This window comes from Mchenga conophoros, linkage group LG18, assembly GCF_057382185.1.
Source record: "Mchenga conophoros isolate Kocher_MC1m ecotype Shallow Benthic linkage group LG18, M_conophoros_male_GT1.1, whole genome shotgun sequence".
In the NCBI taxonomy this organism is placed as follows: domain Eukaryota; kingdom Metazoa; phylum Chordata; class Actinopteri; order Cichliformes; family Cichlidae; genus Mchenga; species Mchenga conophoros.
Genome location: NC_140543.1, coordinates 6,455,896 through 6,480,037, shown reverse-complemented (window position 1 = coordinate 6,480,037; position 24,142 = coordinate 6,455,896). Strand labels below are relative to the sequence as shown.

The 24,142-nt window shown below is 40.5% G+C and overlaps 3 protein-coding genes across 4 annotated transcripts; all 3 read left to right on the top strand.

The window, feature by feature from the left end:
- The first annotated feature begins 912 nt into the window (after positions 1 to 912).
- LOC146553088 (tripartite motif-containing protein 16-like) lies at positions 913 to 3,607 on the top strand. Of its 2 annotated transcripts, XM_085253294.1 has the most exons (2): positions 913 to 1,757; positions 2,447 to 3,607. In XM_085253294.1, exons 1-2 carry the CDS (start codon positions 972 to 974, stop codon positions 2,501 to 2,503), a joined length of 843 nt encoding a protein of 280 aa, XP_085109420.1. In that variant the 5' UTR covers positions 913 to 971; the 3' UTR covers positions 2,504 to 3,607. The 2 variants fall into 2 exon arrangements, with proteins under 2 accessions (XP_085109420.1, XP_085109419.1); XM_085253293.1 differs by having other exon boundaries at positions 913 to 3,575.
- Positions 3,608 to 7,697: 4,090 nt separating this feature from the next.
- LOC146553087 (tripartite motif-containing protein 16-like) lies at positions 7,698 to 10,930 on the top strand. Its single transcript, XM_085253295.1, has one exon. It carries the CDS (start codon positions 7,943 to 7,945, stop codon positions 9,380 to 9,382), a length of 1,440 nt encoding a protein of 479 aa, XP_085109421.1. The 5' UTR covers positions 7,698 to 7,942; the 3' UTR covers positions 9,383 to 10,930.
- Positions 10,931 to 19,237: 8,307 nt separating this feature from the next.
- LOC146553086 (tripartite motif-containing protein 16-like) lies at positions 19,238 to 21,809 on the top strand. Its single transcript, XM_085253289.1, has one exon. The coding sequence runs from the start codon at positions 19,253 to 19,255 to the stop codon at positions 20,954 to 20,956; it is 1,704 nt and encodes a 567-aa protein (XP_085109415.1). The 5' UTR covers positions 19,238 to 19,252; the 3' UTR covers positions 20,957 to 21,809.
- Positions 21,810 to 24,142: the final 2,333 nt, after the last annotated feature.

The following is a 24,142-nucleotide window of genomic DNA, read 5'->3' as shown; positions in this document are numbered from 1 at the left end:
TGTTCTGCAATCTCAACAGCAGGCTGAGAACAATTTCACTGCACTGTAACAGGTTAAAAGCACAATAAGTGAAGAGAACAAACTTTGTTCTTGATTTTTACACCTAATTAGTTTCACTGCAGCCCGTAAGAAGCAAACACATCAATGCATAAACATAAAAAAGGACAAAAAAGTCTAGTCCACCTTAAGGGGAACACACAACTCTTTTTTTATCTGTACTGGCTCACTTACCAGGATGGGCGAGACAAATGAGTAAATCCCCCCCAAAAAAAACGAATCACAAAAGAAACAGCAAAACCTCCACAGCAAGAGCAGCAAGGGGCTCAAAACAGGGTTGAAACTCAGCTTCTGTTGGAGCTCGAACCATGAAGGAGCATCACAGACTAAGACATTAGAACTGGTAATAAATATGAATAAATAAGAATAAAAATAAACACATGCTGTAGGTGTAGTGCATGAAGTGACTGTATTCTCTTATTTATTGTTTTCTTGTGTTTGATTAAACTCCAAATGTTCTATTCTTTGACTTATGATTTTGATTTTCTAAGCTTTAAAAAAAAAACTGTCTGCATCATTGTGTGGTTTTCTTTTTTGTGGTTATCACAGCGTCCGTTCTTTAACCTGTTTGTTTCACGTTCCTCTCCCTCCTGTTTTGTGTGATTCTAATGTCCTTTTAGGGGATTCTTCTGTCTTTCTTCAGCCAATGAAGGCTCGCGTTTTGTTTCTTAACAGATCTGTCTTGCATTTATGTCCTCTCTACTGTGACAGGTTTGTATGGCTGTACTTGCCAAACATGTCCTGCCTCTTCAGAAACTCCTGTTCCTGGAAAAACCACTGTTGACTCCGCCCACTTCGGTGGTGCATAAATTTCCTTGTTCACATGTTTTCTAGTTCCTCGATGGGTGTAACCAGCATGTCTGTGGTGAGCAACTACTTTCCTTGTTTCTGACAATTAGACACTGCAAGGTGAAATGGCACAGCAAGAAAGGTTCTGCTGTTCAATCTGTCTGGATTTACTGAAGAATCCGGTGACTATTCCCTGTGGACACAACTACTGCATGAACTGTATTAAAACCCACTGGGATGAAGAGGATCAGAAGGAAAACTGTAGGTGCCCTCAGTGCAGACACCCCTTCACACCGAGACCTGCACTGGTGAAAAACACCATGTTAGCAGATTTAGTGGAGGAGCTGAAGAAGACTGGACTCCAAGCTGCTCCTGCTGATCACTGCTATGTTGGACCTGAAGATGTGGCCTGTGATGTCTGCACTGGAAGAAAAATGAAAGCCTTCAAGTCCTGTTTATTCTGTCTGGCATCTTACTGTGAGAAACACCTTCAGCCTCATTATGATGTGGCTGCATTAATGAAACACAAGCTGGTGGAGCCCTCCAAGAAGCTCCAGGAGAACATCTGCTCTCGTCATGATGAGGTGATGAAGATGTTCTGCCGTACTGATCAGCAGAGTATCTGTTATCTCTGCTCTGTGGATGAACATAAAGGCCACGACACAGTCTCAGCTGCAGCAGAAAGGACTGAGAGGCAGAGAGAGCTGGAGGTGAGTCGACAAAACATCCAGCAGAGAATCCAGGACAGAGAGAAAGATGTGAAGCTGCTTCAACAGGAGGTGGAGGCCATCAATCAGTCTGCTGATCAAACAGTGGAGCACAGTGAGAAGATCTTCACTGAGCTGATCCATCTCATCCAGAAAAGAAGCTCTGATGTGAAGCAGCAGATCAGATCCCAGCAGGAAACTGAAGTGAGTCGAGTCAAAGAGCTTCAGGAGAAGCTGGAGCAGGAGATCACTGAGCTGAAGAGGAAAGATGCTGAGCTGAAGCAGCTCTCACACACAGAGGATCACATCCAGTTTCTACACAACTACCCCTCACTGTCAGCACTCAGTGAGTCTACAGACTCATCCAGCATCAATATCCGTCCTCTGAGCTACTTTGAGGATGTGACAGCAGCTGTGTCAGAGGTCAGAGATAAACTACAGGACATTCTGAGAGAGGAACGGACAAACATCTCACTGACAGTCACTGAAGTGGAGCCAGAACCAAAGACCAGAGCTGAGTTCTTAAAATATTCATGTGAAATCACACTGGATCCAAACACAGCACACAAATGTCTGTTATTGTCAGAGGGGAACAGAAAAGTAACAGTAATGAATGAACAACAGTGTTATTACCATCATCCAGACAAATTCACTTATTGGTGTCAGGTCCTGAGTAGAGAGAGTCTGACTGGACGTTGTTACTGGGAGGTGGAGTGGAGAGGGAGAGGAATTCATGTCGCAGTCGCTTACAAGGATATCGGTAGAGCAGGGTGGGGTAATGAGTGCAAATTGGGACGTAATGAAAATTCTTGGGCATTCAATTATTACAAAAACAGTTATACATTTTGGTACAACAACATCCAAACTCCTGTCTCAGGTCCTTGTTCCTCCAGAGTAGGAGTGTACCTGGATCACAGAGCAGGTATTTTGTCCTTCTACAGCGTCTCTGAAACCATGACTCTCCTCCACAGAGTCCAGACCACATTCACTCAGCCGCTCTATGCTGGACTCTGGCTTTACTCTGGTGTAATAAGCGCTAAATTCTGTAAATTATAATAGAATTTCATATTCATATAAATCTGCATTTAATGTTTTCTCCATCATTGTTGCACCATTTCTGTTCTGCACAGAGATCAGCTGTCAGTCAACATTGTGGGTGGTACCTCAAAATTTCCAGTTGTTCTCCTGATGTTTTGCAGTTTATTCTCTGGAGATTATTCCTTTGTCTGTTTAGCCATGGAGGCTATCATCCCTCATAATGTTTTTAATTTGTAAAATTATTTTTTACATGAAAATGGAAACATCTCTGTGCTCCAAATGTGTAAATGAATATTTGTATTGATGTATTTTTATCTTGTTGTTTCTATTCCACTTTCAAGAACAGAGACGTGGGCAGACCCCCTTTAAAGAAATGTTCACACAGTTTTTTGTATCAGTATATAAAGAAAGGATAGAGAATTATATTTATGTTTAGCACACCAAATACTTATGATTTTGTTGTCTAAGCTGACAAACAAATTGAAGGTTTTAATAATTAAAAGAATGTCACAGTCCTTTGTCTTGATTCTAGGATCTCCCACAAAAAAATAAAGTTTAAGAGTGAACTGAAACCGTTTCATAATCAGGGAATACGATTTATATGAGATTATATTCATATGAGAAAATGAACAGATTTTGTTCATGCACATTTTTGTCCATGGATGTACTTTGCATGACACAAAAAATAATAATGTAATCATGTGACATCCGTGAACTATTTATTGCATGAAAAATATTTAGTTTTTTTGTGTTGGTTTGAATAAATTCTTAATAATTTAAATATTTAAACTGGCATTAAAATGATTGAAATCCTGAAAATAATTCAGTGTTAGATCATTTTGGAAAAGGGGTCAAGCTGATTAGGTCATTTATGAAAAAAAAGCTAAAAAAAAAAAAAAAACACATATTGTTGTATGAGGATTTTATGACAAAGAATCAAAAGCATGCAAAATGCATCAACTGTATGGATGACATGTAAGGGTAAAAAGCACTACATTTCAAAAATTTGACTTAAAAGTAGATTTCCTGGAAATAATTCATCCAACAAGCTGTAACACAGACAAGGAAACAACAAAAAAGTTCAAGTAAATGAATAAAAATGCCCGGTGAGGTCATAAGGGTTAAATCAGGGTTCAGTACTGAAGGTGTCAGGCTTCATGGTGTGGAGGGAAGGAAAAGAGGACCCAAACGCAGGACTCGTGGATGAGTGATGAACTGAAGGCTGTTTATTATTGAGAATGGATGAACAGAACATGAACGAACACCAAACTGAAAACACGCACGACCGTAACGGCAACATCAACAATGACACAACAAGGGAATACACAGCTGAACGTGATTGAACTGATGACACACAGGAAGAGAACTAGAACATAATGCATGTGGACAGGAGGCACAGACAAGCAGGAAATATGAACAGGTGAAAAAGGAACCAAACATAAACAGAAAACACTCTGTCAGCGACCCAGGAACCCTGACAGAAGGCCATTTAAAGTTTATGCTTTTTACTGTATTGTAGCTGTATTGTTAAATACATATATGAACTCAAGTAACCCCATACATACCATAATTTATTCATACAGCACCTTAAAAACAACACATGGCCGACCAAAGTGCTGTACAGCAGAAATATAAAAAGTACAATAAAAATAACAAATACTGTACATAAATAACAATAAAATAACAGTTCCAGTTACCGACTGAGTCAAAGGCCAGCAAATAAAAATGAGTTTTAATGAGATTTACCACCATTGATGTAGACGGCCTAATGTGAAGAGGAAGATCATCCCGAACCTTCGGGGCCACAATAGAGAACGCTCGGTCTGAGAGGGACTGAGAGCAACAGCTTTAGCTCGTACATATGTATTTATATTGTTTTCAATGTCATGCCGTAACCTACGGATAAGTCTTGTACATTCAATAGCAGGCTGCCACACCCACAGCTGAACTGTACTGTACCATATAAGAAGATTCATTTATTTGAAATGGCTCTTTAGTGGGAAGATAAGATATGAGTGGACAGGATGCCACCAGAGCAGACCAGTGTCAACAGGAAGCACTCTGAGAGTGCAAACCTCTGCCAAGGCAGCTACTCTAGTCCACCTTAAGGGCAATACCCAAGTCCTCCAAAAAACACAAATCACAAAAGAAACAGCAAAACCTCCACAGCAAGAGCAGCAAGGGGCTCAAAACAGGGTTGAAACTCAGCTTCTGTTGGAGCTCGAACCATGAAGAAGCATCACAGACTAAGACAGTAGAACTGGTAATAAATAAGAATAAAAATAAACACATCGTATGTGTAGTACATGAAGTGACTGTATTCTCTTATTTATTGTTTTCTTGTGTTTGATGAAACCCCAAATTATTTATTCAATTCACAAAACAAACAGCAAAACCTAATCATCCACATCAGGAGCAGCAAGGGGCTCAAAACAGGGTTGCTATTTTAATCAATTTGTTCCAACTGTTTTATAAGCGTCTTTTAAAAAAGCACCACAAGTAAAAAAGTTTATTTCATTAGCAATCACTGAAGTGGAGGCTTTACTCACACAACCAGGGCCAAAGACCAGAGCTGTCTCAGGTCCTCGTTCCTCCAGAGTAGGAGTGTACCTGGATCACAGAGCAGGTATTTTGTCCTTCTACAGCGTCTCTGAAACCATGACTCTCCTCCACAGAGTCCAGACCACATTCACTCAGCCGCTCTAGGTCAGGGTTTTATAATAAACACGATTTTTACATCATTTCCTTCTGTTTTCAGCAGCAATAAAGTGTTCTATGATCTTTTTCAACAGGTAACTTTTCTAATCCATCTGTCCCATGGTCCCTGAATGCAGCATCAGTATTACAGTTTATGACACAGTGTGATATTACACATATTTAAATCTGTCTTTACTAATGATGCTGAAGCTGCTGAAGTTTCAGTGAAGTTTTGTCTTCCTGCAGGTTAACAGCCTGAAAGTGATGCACAACCCTGCCTTCATCCTGCTAATAAATCATGGCGTCCTGTACGAGTGTATCGTTCGTTACTCAGTTATTTGGTCTGGAGCTGTACCATCTAACTGTCACAGGCTGGGTCTCTGACTCGGCTATCTGAGTGTAGTTTGTATTTGTCTTATGTTCGATTTGTGATTATAATTTGTGTGATTCTTATTTCGGTTTTAGTTGAGGATGAGCTCGGCCATTATTTATCACTGTCTGTGTTTGGGTTCCTGTCTAGTTGCCAAATCTGTTAAGCTGGTATTGTCTTGTCTATGTTTTCAATTTTATTTTGTAAAGGTCCTGTGTTTCCCTTGGTCAGTGTGCTTAGCTTTACAACTCCACTGTGTGTCATTATGTGCATTTGTGTCAGCTGTTTCCTTGTGTGTTTCCACTTCCCCTGATCAGTCCTGGTGTGTATTTAGTCTGTGTTTTATTCTGTCTTTGTCAGAACATCTGTGTTTCCACGTCTAGTCATAGTTTAAGATCATAGCGCATGTCATAGTTAAATGTCATAGTTTAAAGACATTGTTGTCATAGCTTCTTTGTTTTTCATAGTCTTCACAGTTTCATGTGTATCTCTTGTTACCAGCCAAATAAAAACTCGGTCTTTGTTCCAGTTCAGTCCCGTCTCCTTGCCTGTGTCTGCTCCTCCTGCCTCGCAGACTGTGACACTAACATTGTAGAATTGAAAAACAGGACTTGCTTTAGACATTTTCTGTGTGATTGGAGTCGTGGGATGACGTTTCCCTTTAATTTTTCAACTATTTTCACAAGCTACATTTACTGGCCCTGTAATTTCGGTTTGTTCCTGACATCAACATTTTCAACACGGTCTCTGTATGTCGTTTTCTCTGAATTTCTGGTGGCCAGTCAATCACAGTTCAAAGATACAAACTGTTCAAAGGTTGAAACTTATCAGGACGGTCTTGTTTGATTGTGGATAACACAAGTTAACTTGTTTAACCTTCATTTATGTCCCGCAGCCTCTTCATATTGTTGAAATCAAATCACATGATTATCATACAGCCAGATTCACTCAGCTCTGGATCGGTCTCCAACAGGTTCAGCTGCAGAGTCAGGTGACAACTATATTTGCATTTGTATGTTATCAATCAAGCTAATGTTTATATAGGAGCTCATTTAATGCAGCTTAAGTTTGCATAACATCCATCCTCCCTTTGACAACAAAAGCCTAGTACACTGTGTTTACTGAAAGAAAGGATCTCTTGTTGCGTTGCTATAGGTTCAAACATGACTGATGCCATTCAAAGTACACAAACTGGAAACGCTGCCAAAGCTGTGCCTGACTGCATTGTACCTTACTATGTAACCAATACATTTTAAGCCTGGTCTCTATACCTGTGGAACTGGGGCCTTACCTTAGTCAAAGTAACCCTACCCCATTTTCACAATACCCTCATTTGGCCTGTGATTGGAATATTTAGTTGAAATGTCTAAATGTTCTATAGCCTGGACACCTATCCAGGGCATACGCCACCTTACATGCAAAGACAGCTGAGAAAGATTTTGGGGGTTTTTTTGTTTGTTTTTTTATACATAGTAAAGTAAAGCTAAGATTGCCATGACATGGCGTCCACGAACTGGCAAGCGAAAGCAAGGCCGACCAAAGACCACATGGCGTCGAACATTTATGGACGACCTGAGAACTGTCGACATTGCCTGGGACGAAGCTGAAGCAGTCGCTGCTGACCGACATCGATGGAGATCACTAGCTGCCCGATGCGCCGCTCGGCGTAGGAGGAACTAAGTACTAAGTAAGTAAAGTAAAGCTTACAGCTTTCCTGGACTAAAGGTCACATTGGTCTATAAGTGACAAAACTAAGAGTTTTAGTAATCGCTTGTATACAACTTTATTTTTAATTTACCATCTAAAAATTAAGGTGACCAAAGTCTTAAAGTTAAAATTTTTAAAAACCTGATAATCCCTCCTATTCTTCTCACTCTCTAACACTTTATTTCTTTGTGGTCCACATGTTTGCTTTTTCCCTTCAATTCTGCAGTTTGATCCACAGGTGGTCTTGCGTAAGAGCTGGCAGAACCCATTTACTGCAGAAGGTTATGTTGCTTACATAACAGCTCAGCGTAGTTTTGGTTATAAGGAAAAGAAACTCAGACAGTCGCTGACACTGTTGGGTGAAATGGCGCAGAAAGGAGTTCAGCTGGACCGAGAAAACTTCTCTTGTTCGATCTGTTTGGATCTACTGAAGGATCCGGTGACTATTCCCTGTGGACACAACTACTGCATGAACTGTATTAATGGCTTTTGGGATGAAGAGGAAAAGTAGAAAATCTACAGCTGCCCTCAGTGCAGACAGACGTTCACAGCGAGGCCTGTCCTGGTGAAAAACACCATGTTAGCAGTTTTAGTGGAGGAGCTGAAGAAGACTGGACTCCAAGCTGCTCCTGCTGATCACTGCTATGCTGGACCTGAAGATGTGGCCTGTGATCTGTGCTCTGGCATGAAGCTAAAAGCCATGAAATCCTGTCTAGTGTGTTTGGTTTCTTACTGTGAGAAACACCTTCAGCCTCATTATGATGTGGCTCCATTAAAGAAACACAAGCTGGTGGAGCCCTCCAAGAAGCTCCAGGAGAACATCTGCTCTCGTCATGATGAGGTGATGAAGATGTTCTGCCGTACTGATCAGCAGAGTATCTGTTATCTCTGCTCTGTGGATGAACATAAAGGCCACGACACAGTCTCAGCTGCAGCAGAAAGGACTGAGAGGCAGAGAGAGCTGGAGGTGAGTCGACAAAACATCCAGCAGAGAATCCAGGACAGAGAGAAAGATGTGAAGCTGCTTCAACAGGAGGTGGAGGCCATCAATCAGTCTGCTGATCAAACAGTGGAGCACAGTGAGAAGATCTTCACTGAGCTGATCCATCTCATCCAGAAAAGAAGCTCTGATGTGAAGCAGCAGATCAGATCCCAGCAGGAAACTGAAGTGAGTCGAGTCAAAGAGCTTCAGGAGAAGCTGGAGCAGGAGATCACTGAGCTGAAGAGGAAAGATGCTGAGCTGAAGCAGCTCTCACACACAGAGGATCACATCCAGTTTCTACACAACTACCCCTCACTGTCAGCACTCAGTGAGTCTACAGACTCATCCAGCATCAATATCCGTCCTCTGAAGTTCTTTGAGGATGTGACAGCAGCTGTTTCAAAGGTCAGAGATAAACTACAGGACATTCTGAGAGAGGACTGGACAAAAATCTCACTGACAGTCACTGAAGTGGAGCCAGAACCAAAGACCAGAGCTGAGTTCTTAAAATATTCACATGAGATCACACTGGATCCAAACACAGCGCACACATATCTGTTGTTATCAAAGGGGAACAAAAGAGTAACGTTAATGAAACAAGATCAGTTTTATTCTGATCATCCAGACAGATTCACTAAATGTTGGCAGGTCCTGAGTAGAGAGAGTCTGACTGGACGTTGTTACTGGGAGGTGGAGAGGAGAGGGGGAGGAGTTTATGTAGCAGTCGCATACAAGAGTATCAACAGAGAGCAGAGCTGGAAAAAATGTGGATTTGGACGAAATGACAAATCTTGGGCATTGAATTTTTCCAAAGATACTTATACACTTTGGTACAACAACAGCCAAACTCCTGTCTCAGGTCCTCGGTGTTCCAGATTAGGAGTGTACCTGGATCACAGTGCAGGTGTTTTGTCTTTCTACACCATCTCTGAAAACATGAGTCACCTCCTCAGGGTCAAGACCACATTCAGTCAGCCAGTCTATGTCGGACTTTGGCTTGAAGGTGATGCAGGAAACTTTTGCGAAATCAGATAGACTGAAGTCATCCATAATGAGGTGTGTTTAAATCTACACTTTGTCTTTCCCTTCATTCCAGGATCTCACTCAGATTTGATACAGAATATGTGAAACTAGTTTGAGGAGAAAACTGAAGTGGTTTTCCTCCTAAAACACCACAAAGGTCAAAGTTCATTCAGAGCAGAACAACCCAGGACATTCATCAGTCAGATAGACCTTTTCTTTCACTAAAACAGCTTCATTACAGAGAAATAATTCAAGCTGACTCTTTTATTAATTCATTCATTTTCATTTCACTTATTGTTTATTTTTACACATACTTGTACACATTTCTTTAACAAAATCATAATAATCACACATTTCTATAGCAACTCACTTTGTTCATGTTTTCAATTTAATTTTCTATTCAATTTTGTTTATACACATCGCGAAATCGCAACGACAGTCACCTCAAGGCGCTTTATATTGTAAGGTAGACAATAATACAATAATACATACAGACACAAACCAAACAATCATATGACCCCCTATGAGCAGCACTTTGGTGACAGTGGGAAGGAAAAACTCCCTTTTAACAGGAAGAAACCTCCGGCAGAACCAGGCTCAGGGAGGGACGGGGCCATCTGCTGCGACTACTTGGGGGTGAGAGAAGGAAGACAGGATAAAGACATGCTGTGGAAGACAGCCAGAGATTAATATCAGATATTATTCAATGCAGAGAGGTAGTGAGTTAAGAAGGTGACTGAAGAAGAAATACTCAATGCATCATGTTTTAAACACATACGTGTGTATAAGTGTGTCGTAAACCATGGATAATGCTGAAAGCTGTTCATTGACTTCTGTAAATCACTTTTAACTGCAACTGTGTCTGTTAAACACACCTGAAACAATGTGTTATCTCACTTTAAGGAAGAATATTTGAAATTATATAGTTGAACTGTATTAAAAAATATTTTAGAAACAGTTGTTTTTGCTATCATGCATTCCACGTTTGCATAAATATGCCTCGGTCTGTATTATAGTTCCTGTGGTCCTGTTTGCAGAGCTTTATTAACAATTTGGGATTTAAAAGAGTGTTCGGATTCGGACTTAAACACAAACACGATGCACAGGTTATGCTGCTGCAGACTCTCAGCAGGAGCTCAGTTCAAAAGGACATGAAAATGTAGTAAGTGTAGAGGTTTATAGAGCATTTTATTATACACCAGATGAGTCTGCTGGATGTGGGTTGAGTGCTCTAAATATAAAAACGTTGTGTTCAAAGGTTACGCAGCTGTCAGATCAGTGTATGGTGTGTCCCAAAGAGTAAAACTTTATTTAATATCTTGGGAACTGTAAACAACATTAGTGGGTAATGAAAAATCTAAACCTGTGGATTCATGTTAGATGTGTGCTAAGGCAATATGTGGTTTTCATGTTCTGTTGAGCCAGCTAAGGCAATTTAAGCCAGCCTGTGTTAACTTCCTTTGTGGTGTAACACTGGTTAGGTTCCAGATTAGAGATCAACACATATAAATCACCGCACACTGACCAATCAGTTCTCTGGGAAATATTGTCACTGAATAAAATGAGTGATAAATAACACAAAACCTAATGTCTTTGACTCCAGTACTCTGTCTTTGCAGCACAGTCCTCAGTACTTCTGTTGTAACAGTTTGTGCCACGACAGACTTCCAGTGCTGAGTTTACTGATCTTATCTCACACATGCCTTCAAAATGATGTTGCTCAAACTTATCTGTTGTTTAGCCAGCTGCTCCTACAGAGTAGATCACATTTCCTTGAATTTTCTGCTAAATTGTTTCTCTCCTCCTTTAAAATGTGCCTCACAATCTAACAGTAGCTCTGAATGTTGTCACTTTGTGCCAGGAAGCATCTTGGCATCGACTTTCAGTCCAGGATTTGAAATGTGTACTGGCTAGAGGTCAACCATGTAAAGACAGACAGTGCACAGGAGTGATTTGTAACAGGAGGACAATAGCAAGAGTGAAAGGGAGGGTTTACACAGTGGTAGTGAGACTTAGAGGTGGCAAAGCTGAAGACCAGGATAGACGAGGTTAGAGATGGAGGAAATAAAGGAGTAAAAGACCAAAGATAAGATTAATGGATGCAGTGAAGGAAAACATCCAGCGGGTTGGTGTGACAGAGGAAGATAACTGGGAGAGATGGAGAAAAATGATCTGCAACCCCAGAAGGGAGTGGCCGAAAGAAGACGACGACTGACATTCCACAGAAAGTTGCTCATTTCAGCTCATTTCTGTTGTTGTCTTTCAGTCAGGAAGAGCGACCTAGTTTTGCAGAGTTATGTCCACTATGTCCGCTTACATAAAGCCATGTCATTGTGTTGGATTCCAGCAATTCTTGTTCCAAAGAAAACAACCTGAATCCCTGTGAGAGCAGCTATAAAGCACCTCTACAAGACAACTTTTTAAATGGTTATGGTCAGTTATTATTCATTATTACTGTATTTTATTGAATGACAGTACCAATAAGATGGTCGATTTTACGCTAGAGGCCCAATGAGACAGGGTGTCATTAATTGTGGAGCAACTGCAGCTGTAGTAACAGGATCAGTACTGAGCAGAATGGAAGAATATTTAGGCTTTATCTGTTTTATCTGTGACAAGCTGTTCTCATCTTTATCCCTGCCATCTCTGCTTTACCGTCAGCAACTTGGATATCAAATTCAAACCAGTCTGACGGGTCAGTGTGGGCTCGCATGAGCTGGGAGAGAACGCAGCAGTGGGTAGGAGTCAGTTGCTGCAACTTTAATGCAAGTCGCCTGACATTCAGTTTACTCGTTTAGTCCAAATTAAATGTTGCTCCTGTATTCTGTCCTGCTGGGCGTGAAGAGGAAAAGATGACAGAGATTTTTCAACCTTTCCTTTCAAATATAACATCTAATTCTGAGACAAGACGTATGAAGGGAATCTGCTGGAATGGGCAGCAGGTCTTTGCTGCAGTTTAATTACCACCTCTATAAGTCTCAGCATGTTTTCATGAAGTTGTTTTCCCCTTGTTGGCTTTAACCTCAAAGAATAGTTTTGTCAATGTCATCTAAGAAGCACCCTGATAACTGTAATTCTGGTAATTTGAATAAACTTGAAAGAACTTGAAAAACACTTTTTACTGGACAGATGGGATCATCCCAGCACACTCTCTACTCTCAAAGTGAGATGGTTCTTGTTAGCTGGTTGGATACCACACATCATAGTCCTCCAGGTAAGATGGTTGTCAGTCTCTTTAGACCTAGCTTCCCGCTCCACTGATGTTTCTGAAAAATCCAGGACATCAGTAAACGTGGCGATGACTAAATGAGGTTCAGGTAATTTTAGACACCATTGCCACCTGGTAAAAGATGACAAGAAGTCTTTAGCTCCCCCTTAAAATTGTTATTTACATTCTGGCTGAGTGTGCTCCGCAACAAAAGATAAGACAGAAAACAGACACGTGCTCTGCAACATCAGTTTCACAAACGGCTGCTCTGTTTTCCATTAGTCACTAGGGGGCAGCAATGGACCAGTACAGAATAAACTTTAATCCAAATTAATGCCATAATAATAAACTGCAACAGTCTACTGTGTTATTTTAACACAGATATATTTTTATTTTATATATTTTTTAATTTTATATATATATATACATACATATTTGCACGATTAAGCCTACATTTGAATGCTGTTTTTAATATTAATTATTTAGTTGCTCTCAAATCTGAGCTGAAGGAATAAAAACTAAAACCATCTGTCAAACATTAATATAATACTCAATTATAGTCCATCAGTTTATCTTTGTCCTGATGATAGAGTTGTGATATTGGCAAGTTTATTAAATTACACGATCTGCATTTTTGAGTAGATTAATACTGACCTCGCTTAAAGTATTCATACAGTGCTTTTAATATTAAACCTTCAGCCCTCCTGCAGCCAGTATACTTCCATCCATAGTTGTGACTGGTCGGATGCTGCCGACACCACCACTTACATGCAGTGTTGGGTAAGTTACTTTAAAATAGTAACTTAGTTACATTACTAGTTACTTCTCTCAAAAGTAACTCAGTTACTTCAAGTTACTCGATAATTTCAAAGTAACTAGTTACTAGGGAAAGTAACTTTGGTTTTACACAGAATTCTCTTGTTAATGTGTTGCTTCCATAACTTTGCCAGTCTTCTAGCTTGCTTACTTGCCACAAGTGCACTGTGCCACCTACCAATAGAAAGGAAAAGATAATGTGCATATTTCCACGAGAGAAATCCCACGCCTGGACCGTCATTGACTGCTGCCATGATTCTAGCCTACGTCACAGCGTCATGCGTGCCTTTTACATCCAACACAAAAACTGCAGTCGTGGTGCTTTCGATTGTACTCAGAACTCGGAAATTCTGCCTTCTGAATAGGAAGATGTAGGTAACACCAGACTGCAGATGAGCTGCATACAGGGCTGGACTGGGACAGGAAATTGGCCCGGGCATTTTGACTAGAGACTGGCCCACCATTATAGGAAAAATCATAAAGCCTTTGAATGAAAATAAACACTGTTGTGACTAGGGCTGAACGATTATGGAAAATAATCTAATTGCGATTTTTTGCCCCAATATTGCGATTGCGATGCGATATGCGATTATTTTTTAAGGTCTTTGTCTTCTGTATTATTAAACAAAGACAAGCAATACATCATATAGTATGGCCAATACTATATTACATTAATTTTAAACTGTTCTTTCCTGGAAGACAGACCTCTGTTATGATGACATGAGGTGATGCATGAATTGATGACTGACATTTTTATTTAACTTCTTCAATCACAACAGTATATTTGAACATACACAATAGTTTATTTTTAGCTTACAAACATCTGAGCATAAAGTGCTGACAAGGAACCCTGGTGTAAACATTAAAATGAAAGTCAGTACAATGTGCAGATTGCAGAAATATACATAAAAAAAATCAGTGGCTTTACCACACTCAGTTTTTCGACATCTGTGAACTACTAGACAGTCATTAAATTAAAAAATAATATTAAATAAATAAAACTAATAAATAAAAAATACACACATCTTACTGATCTCTGCAGTCAGTAACATTACACATAAAGTGCAAACATAATAGCAATTGTATAAACACACACACAAACACGCCTTTAAAATTTAAAGGCGTGAAATTGGACGGTCTAGTTCTGATTAGCGTCACCGCTGTCTCGGTGGAGTTTAATAAACTCGGCCGTCTGCTTCTTGCTATCTAAAATATAACCAGACACTGGTGTAAATTCTCGACTGTCTCATACTTCTGTTTAATAAGTTTTCTGTTTGACGTTTAGTCAGCTGTGTGAAAAACAAGGAGGATTAATAAAGTTTTATTTTATCTAATCTAATAACTTTAATCTCAGCCAAACCGATTTACTCACGAACAAACAAAACACTGAAAAAAGCCCAACAATAACATTTTTAGGTTGTCTAAGTGACTTATATATTACGTTTAACCCGAGCAGCGAAACTCCACGGTGATCTGAAAATGATGTGCCGGGAGTTGTGCCGTTCTCGGCCGCATCAGTAACCCTCGAGCTCCCGGCTAGCGATCGAGCTGGTGGGTAGCAGACGCCTCTGAAAACGTCGAAGCACTTTTGCAAATATGCGATATCTTGATAAACCGAGCAGATATTTGATGTTTACACAACTACTTTCTCGCCTGAAAATATGTTAAAAGTTTATTTTGTGACCCAGAAAGATTAGTATGAGTAATTTTAAAACTTAGTAGCGGCCGCCATTGCTGGAAACTGGAATTTGGCTGGGCCGCGCTATGAATTCTGGGATATGGTAGTAATTTGGACAGCCTTCGGCACGTCGCTGTGACATAATCGGTCTACAAATGCGGCCTCAGGAGGATGCAGCCCATGAATTTGGACATGTCCAGAGTATAATCGCAGCCTTTGCGGTTAGAAAATTGCACTTGATCATGTCGCGATATTATCGCAAATGCGATATATCGTTCAGCCCTAGTTGTGACAGTGATGTACACTGTTTTGATCATATATATGCATCAATCTATCAATCGTTTGTTGTAAGATTCAGATAATTATTTTTTAAAAGCTAGATATTTTAAATGAGAATAAGAAAGAAAAGTATTTCTTTGCGCCCCCCTCTCCCTATTAATGCCCTACATGCCCCCCTGGCAACACTTTGCTAGATCCGCCCCTGCACAGCTGCACGTGCTGCTGTTGTCTAGCGCGACATCCGCTGGTTTCCTCTTTCTGGCGCAAAGTGGGCGATAAACAAACAAGAGAGACGATCAGCAGATCATTGATCAGTTTTCATGACTGAAGTAGAAACGGGAGAGGGAGGGGGGAGAATGAGAGAAGAAGAGGCAGCTGTGCAGCAAAGACACAGAATAACTCCAGCTTTGTGTCTTTTTCATTGTAGCTGAATTACGGGACAAACTGTTCCTTTTCACCTCAATAAGAAACGCGTAATATTTTCTCTGAACACCGGACGGGACGGTTGGCAACTCTAATAACTTATGAACAAAATAAAGTGCAACATCATTAACTTCATAGCACCACCCAGCTGTATAGAAACTCCGTCATGCTAGCTAGCGCGCAGTACGGAAAAAGTCAGCATAACGAAAACTCCACCTAAACTTTGTTTATATCTGACCCAGAGAGACTGCAGGTCATAACTTCTTACCTGAAGTTCAGTTCACACTTGGACCGGCGGCCGCCTCGGGTCTCTTTTCCTTCTGTGTCCCTTTTCCTTCATCCACCCGCTGGCCTCCACCACTTGCTAATGTTACTGAATTTAACTACTGATTTTATCTACTGTTCTGATTTTATCTGTTTTGATTTTATATACAGTTTTGTTTGTTTGTTAATTAGTTTGTTTGTTTGCTTGTTTTAATCAATTTTAAATCATACTTTTTATTTGTTTTTGTTTCTAATGTCTCTGTAAAGCACTTTGAATCACCTTGTTGTTGAATTGTGCTATACAAATAAACTTGCCTTGCCTTGTCTTGAATCTGTGGAAGCTCCGCGATAGCCACCACACGAAGTAACGTGTGGTACGTGTGGAAGTAACTATCTAAATCCCAGTAACGACTAACGCGTTCCTGATTTTGGCATAATAACTAGTTACCGTGCTCGTTACCACAATAATAACGTAGTTACTGTAACGCGTTAGTCCCAACACTGCTTACATGTGACCAGGCCAGTTGCTAGATTGGGAGAACTGAGTTGACAACCAGCTTTGTGTAACCTTTAATATTGATTGCTGATTTGAGATTAAGTAAATTCAGATGATAGAAAGCTACTATAGATATTTGTTTAACTTGCTTCATAGTCCAAGGCGCATATTTACCTGGATTGTTTTCTCACATCTTAATTTTTGTGTTTACTTTCAAGCTTTTTTTTTCGTTCTTTGAGCTTGCCTGCCCCTCGTTCGTTTTTCAGTGCAGTATTCCCACGTCTGTCCTGTTATCTAATCCAACTCTAGTATATAGAGCTTCTTGTTGTCAAGATGTCTGTTTTTGCATAAGTTGGATTTCCTGTTTTGTGTTGGACTCATAAAAGGTTTGCTTTTGTTACTTAATTTGCTTCTGAGTTGATTTGGATTCCCTCCTTTTTTCATTTTAAATCACACAGTTTACGAATTATGCTCTGATTCCTCACAAACCCAGTCTGACAAACATGTAAATATGAGTCTAGCAAGCTTGTTGAATTTTGAACCTAATATGCTGCATACATTTTATCAAGAGGTACACAAATTTTAACAACAAAAGTCACTAATAAATGCCAGAACAGATTTTAACAAAGAAACCAAGAAGAATAACATCTGTAATTTAAAGGTAATCCTAACTACAGAGAAACCACTCGGCACTGGGGAAAAAAAACTTTTAACGAGGGCCCCTGACAATAAGCCACTACGGTCCACTCTCCATCATAAACTGGCACACACTGATCCTCGAGGAGTTGCAGCCCTTCACCAAATAGCCAGTCAATCTGTCATTCGAATATAATGATAATAAGTTAACAGCGGGAACATTAAGACAAATATATTAAGACAATACTCCGATTCTGCAAATGTTTAAAACCAACAGATACTACATTTGGCACATTCCCTTTCACCAACCTTACCATAAAAAGATGTCATAAAGACTCAGACTGGTTTTGCAGTTCCTGGGCCTTTGCCAGCTGGAGGCCAGGTGTTGCCGGCAGGAGAGGTGAGAAACAAATTAGATGCAACCCTTTCCATGATTTAAAAAAAATAATCTGGTGGCAATATACACAGCGGTTAGATTAAAGACACTGCAGCATACATATTAAACAAATATGTAAGACTGCTTTCTTCCATTTGTGCAACATCTCTAAAGTTAGAAATATCCTGTCTCAGAGTGACGCTGAAAAACTAGTTTATGCATTTATTACTTCCAGGCTGGACGACTGCAATTCATTATTATCAGGATGTCCAAAAAACTCGCTGAAAAGCCTTCAGCTAATCCAAAATGCTGCAGCAAGAGTCCTGACAGGGACTAGAAAGAGAGAGCATATTTCTCCTGTTTTGGCTTCCCTTCATTGGCTTCCTGTTAAATTCAGAATTGAATTCAAAATCCTGCTCCTCACATACAAGGTCTTAAATAATCAGGCCCCATCTTATCTCAATGACCTTGTAGTACCATATCACCCTATTAGAGCACTTCGCTCTCGCTTTGCAGGCCTACTTGTTGTTCCTAGAGTATTTACAAGTAGAATGGGATGGAGAGCCTTCAGTTTTCAGGCCCCTCTTCTGTGGAACCAGCTTCCAGTTTGGATTCAGGAGACAGACACTATCTCTACTTTCAAGATTAGGCTTCAAACTTTCCTTTTTGCTAAAGCATATAGTTAGGGATGGACCAGGTGACCCTGAATCCTCCCTTAGTTATACTGCAATAGACGTAGGCTACCGGGGATTCCCATGATGCACTGAGTTTTCCCTTTCCAGTCACCTTTCTCACTCACTATGTGTTAATAGACCTCTCTGCATTGAATCATATCTGTTATTAACCTCTGTCTCTCTTCCACAACATGTCTTTATCCTGTCTTCCTTCTCTCACCCCAACCGGTCACAGCAGATGGCCCCGTCCCTCCCTGAGCCTGGTTCTGCCGGAGGTTTCTTCCTGTTAAAAGGGAGTTTTTCCTTCCCACTGTCGCCAAAGTGCTTGCTCATAGGGGTCATATGATTGTTGGGTTTTTCTCTGTATCTACTGTGCAATATAAAGCGCCTTGAGGTGACTGTTGTTGTGATTTGGCGCTATATAAATTGAATTGAATTGAATTGAACTGAATTGAATTGAATTGAATTGAATTGAATTGAATTGAATTGAATTGAATTGAATTGAATTGAATTGCTTCGAGTGACACTCAATGCGTCGATGACCCCAGCAAACAAGAAGGGCCAGATGCAAACTTGGATGGTAGATTTCTGTTGTGTTCTTGGTCTTTACTTATCTGTTTGTTTGTGATATAAAAAATAATGTTTTGTGTCCCAAATATTGGCGGCACAGCAAGTATTTTGTTAACATTGCTGACTTACGATAGGTGTGCCCTTTACTAAAGCACATTATTAACGTGGAAATATAACATAATTAATGCATCATAACATGTACGTCATTAAAGCACGTAATTATGTTAAACTTCTGTTTGTTGTAAATGAAAACATGTCGAGCATCTTGAACAACTGTATCTAAAAATATTTTTAAAAAACCCAACCCTGATAATACTTCCCTCTTCCACGTGCGGTACATATTTCCTCATTCCTTCACGTTCACGCTTCTTTAAATTTGTGAGTGGGTGTAACCAGCTTGTCTGTCTGCAAGCTCAGACAAACTTTTCTATTATTGCAGACAGAGACACATGTTGGCTGTGCATGAAACTGAGAGCTGAAATGGCGGAGCTAGAATTTCAGAACGACCACATAAAATTCTGCTGTTCAATCTGTCTGGATCTACTGAAGGACCCCACAACTATTCCCTGTGGACACAACTACTGCATGAGATGTATCAAAGCCCACTGGGATGCAGAAGATACAAAGCAAGCTCACAGCTGCCCTCAGTGCAGACAGACTTTCACACCGAGGCCTTTCTTGTTGAAAAACACCATGTTAGCTGAGTTGGTGGAAGAGCTGGAGAGGATTAGGCTTCAAGCTGCTCCTGCTGATCACTGCTATGCTGGACCTGAAGATGTGGCCTGTGATGTCTGCACTGGAAGAAAAATGAAAGCATTCAAGTCCTGTTTATTCTGTCTGGCATCTTACTGTGAGAAACACCTTCAGCCTCATTATGATGTGGTTCAATTAAAGAAACACAAGCTGGTGGAGCCCTCCAAGAAGCTCCAGGAGAACATCTGCTCTCGTCATGATGAGGTGATGAAGATGTTCTGCCGTACTGATCAGCAGAGTATCTGTTATCTCTGCCCTGTGGATGAACATAAAGGCCACGACACAGTCTCAGCTGCAGCAGAAAGGACTGAGAGGCAGAGAGAGCTGGAGGTGAGTCGACAAAACATCCAGCAGAGAATCCAGGACAGAGAGAAAGATGTGAAGCTGCTTCAACAGGAGGTGGAGGCCATCAATCAGTCTGCTGATCAAACAGTGGAGCACAGTGAGAAGATCTTCACTGAGCTGATCCATCTCATCCAGAAAAGAAGCTCTGATGTGAAGCAGCAGATCAGATCCCAGCAGGAAACTGAAGTGAGTCGAGTCAAAGAGCTTCAGGAGAAGCTGGAGCAGGAGATCACTGAGCTGAAGAGGAAAGATGCTGAGCTGAAGCAGCTCTCACACACAGAGGATCACATCCAGTTTCTACACAACTACCCCTCACTGTCAGCACTCAGTGAGTCTACAGACTCATCCAGCATCAATATCCGTCCTCTGAGCTACTTTGAGGATGTGACAGCAGCTGTGTCAGAGGTCAGAGATAAACTACAGGACATTCTGAGAGAGGAATGGACAAACATCTCACTGACAGTCACTGAAGTGGATGTTTTACTGTCACAACCAGAGCCAAAGACCAGAGCTGGATTCTTAAAATATTCATGTGAAATCACACTGGATCCAAACACAGCAAACAAACAGCTGTTATTATCAGAGGGGAACAGAAAAGTAACATTAATGAAACAAGAACAGTCTTATTCTGATCATCCAGACAGATTCACTATAATGTGGCAGGTCCTGAGTAGAGAGAGTCTGACTGGACGTTGTTACTGGGAGGTGGAGTGGAGAGGAAACGGAGCTTATGTAGCAGTCGCATACAAGAATATCAGCAGAACAGGGAGTGGGAATGAATGTAGATTTGGACGTAATGACAAATCTTGGTCATTAGATTGTGACAACAACATTTATACATTTTGGCACAACAACATCCAAACTCGTGTCTCAGGTCCTCGTTCCTCCAGAGTAGGAGTGTACCTGGATCACAGAGCAGGTATTTTGTCCTTCTACAGCGTCTCTGAAACCATGACTCTCCTCCACAGAGTCCAGACCACATTCACTCAGCCGCTCTATGCTGGACTCTGGTTTCACTGCTTTGGAAACACTGCTAAGTTTACTAAACTGAAACAGACATGTTTTTAAAGTTGTACATGAGTTGGCTCACATCTGTATATTATTATTATTTTGTATCTGTAAATGATCACAATCAGTGTTGTAGCAGTTCTGCACTGTACTAGATAACGTTTATCTACAAGTTGTTCTAAAGGTCTGTTGAATATTTGTATGTATTCAAGTAGCATTTGTTTTTATTTAGTTACTGTTTTTTTGTTTTTTGTTTTCCAATTCATCGGCTGGGACAGAGACAATACAAGACCTTATATATATATATATATATATAGATATCTTTTTTTTTTTTAAGAAATGAATTATTTATATGAACATATACTCATTTTGAATTTCATGCCAGAACAGTTTTAAGTTTTCTTTTAAATATAATCTTTTAGAATTTGCTCTTTAAACTGAGGACAGTATTTGTGTCCACAGAATATTTCCTCAGGTGGTTTTATCAAGTCAGTTACATAACACCTCAGTACCTGGTGTTTACTTGTTTTTGTATGCGTGAGTCAGAGGTTTTTGATTGGGTGCCAGGTCTACACTGCAGACAGACCAGCTTGAGGTGTTTATCTTTTTCTGTGACGTTATGCTGTAGATATACTGGAAGGGTGTGGTGCAGCATTCTTTTGAACTATTACAGCCTTCCTAAAAACATGAACATTTCCTTCAGAAATATTTTCCATTAACCGTCAAACTATTTGCACCTGGAGTCTTTAAAGTGGAGGTGAACTTTTATCATTACTTTTGAAAAACTAACAACAAACAGAAAATCTGCTTGTTACGTTTAAGAAGTCAAAATAATCTCATCTCTGCCATTTGTTGTTTTTGTTGTCGGCTTTTACATTGTACTAAAACAAATGAAGCTTAAATAAAAGAAATAATCAGTGTTGTTGAGAGCTCGTGAACTTACAAACTGACTTGTGTATTCAAACCTTTGCACTCACTCTCACACTTTCTGCACTTTTCAACATCAAAACATAATTATCCCTGAAACCTAATAACTGGTTGGGCCTCCCGTACCAGACATCAACACCAATCAAGAATTTATTGTTACTAACGATGAGTCTTTTGCATTGTCATGGAGCAATTTTGGCTGACTCCTTATTGCAGAATCTCTTGAGTCAGAATCAAAATCATCTTTATTTGGTCAAGTTTGTGCACAAAAAAGGAATTTGACTCTGGTTCACTTTATTCTGCATGCAAAAAAAGAACCACACCCAAGCATCTCAATCTGATTTAAATCCAGACTTTGATTACGCAATTCCACAACCTTTTTTTTCCTTTTTCAAACATGGACAGGATGTTAAAGGTCATGCGAAAGCATCGCAGTCTCATTTAAGTCCAAACTTTGATTAGGACACTCCAAAGCTTTTATTTTGTAGACTTGTCGATGTGTTTCGGATCATTGTCCTGTAGCATCGCTCAAGTGCACTTCAGCTTTGTGGTGTAATCGCATAGATGTTAGAGTCAGTCAGTGTAGTTAGGCAGCTAGAGTGCGAGACCCGTGGGTTTGAACAATAATGGGATGTTATGTGGATCAGAGTAAGAACGGAAAAATGAAGAGTTGTTTATGAATCACACAGTGGACCCGCGTATAATCAATAACATTACATGGTCTCAGAAGTCCTGTACTGATCCATATAGCCTCGACTGAACGAACCGGTATTTTGCGGAGCTCACTGAAAACGAGAGGGAGAATATGGCAGATGAAACTGCACAGAGAGCGCAGGCAGGGCCGAGTGTGACATCCAGCATCCGACTTTTCAAAGCCGCAGGTGTGGTCCAAATGGATACGGAAGTTTGAGAGATTCTGTCTCGCCAGTAATTTGAACGTGACTTCGGAGGAGAACCAAGTCAACACTTTAAGTTACTGCATGGGAGATGAGGCGGACGATGTGCTTCGCGGTCTGAGTTTAACAGTTGAGCAACGTATGTGGGGGTACGTGATGGATTCCAGGCTTTTTTCATTGTGAAGAAGAATGTGATCCACAAACATGCCAAATTCAACATGCGCCGACAGGGAGAAAATGAGACGGTGGATGCTTCTGTGACTGCACTGTATGCACTAGCAGAACACATGATGCTACATAATGAATTGATACGTGACAGGCTCGTTGTCGGTCTCACGGACAAACGGTCAGAACGCACGCGGCTTAACCCAGATTTGACCCTGCAGAAGGCAATCACCATGGCGAGGCAAAGTGAAGATGTAAAGCGACAACAATCCTCCTTATAAGGTGACTCTAGAGCTGAGGCTAGCGATGCTCAGTCCGTAGATAGAGTGCATAAAATCAGTCGTAAGCCTGTTAGAACCAAAACCTCTCCAGACTGATAGTCGTCAAGCTAAAACACGTGGGTTCTGAGAAGACAGCAAAAAAGGGTCAACGTGTCATAAATGTGGTGGCGCTCCATCCCATTCAAAGCAAGATTGTCCAGCACATGAAGTAAAATGCCATGCATGTGGGAAAAAAGGACATTACAGGCGCATATGCAGGGCACCCAAAACTGTGCATGAGGTCGAAGAGGACGAACACGGTTTGTTCCTTGGTAGCATTAAGTGTGAGGATGAACCGTGGAATGTTGCCTTAAGCATAAATAACAAGAACGTGTCATTTAAAATTGATATGCGTGCTGATGTGACAGTCCTACACCTTAAAGTGTTTAAGGAACTCTACAGGCACAACCACCCCCCCAGTCTCCACAAACCAACCAAGGCTCTGCTGGGTCTTTGGTGTCAGTGAGCTTGCTCTCCATTCCTCATCCCATTTTTGAAGCACCCCCCATACTTAATAAAGTATGCTGAAAAGCATGTTAATTCAATTCAATTTTATTTATATAGCGCCAAATCACAACAAAAGTCGCCTCAAGGCGCTTCATAGATACAGAGAAAAACCCAACAATCATATGAACCCCTATGAGCAAGCACTTTGGCGACAGTGGGAAGGAAAAACTCCCTTTAATGCCATCGGGTCTGCTGTGGTCATTTACACTGAAGCTGTCACGTTCTTGGATGATGGTGGTTGGGGGTCATCGTTGCAATTTATACAGATTTTATACAGATTTCCTTAGAAAACTTTCCATTACCTGTAAAGTTTCAAGGAGAGGTGAACCTTTTGTTATCACTGCTCCTGAAAGCCTAAGCAACAAACAGCACATCTGCATGCTACATGTACCCAGTGAAAATAATCTAATCTCTCATAATAGTTGTCTTTT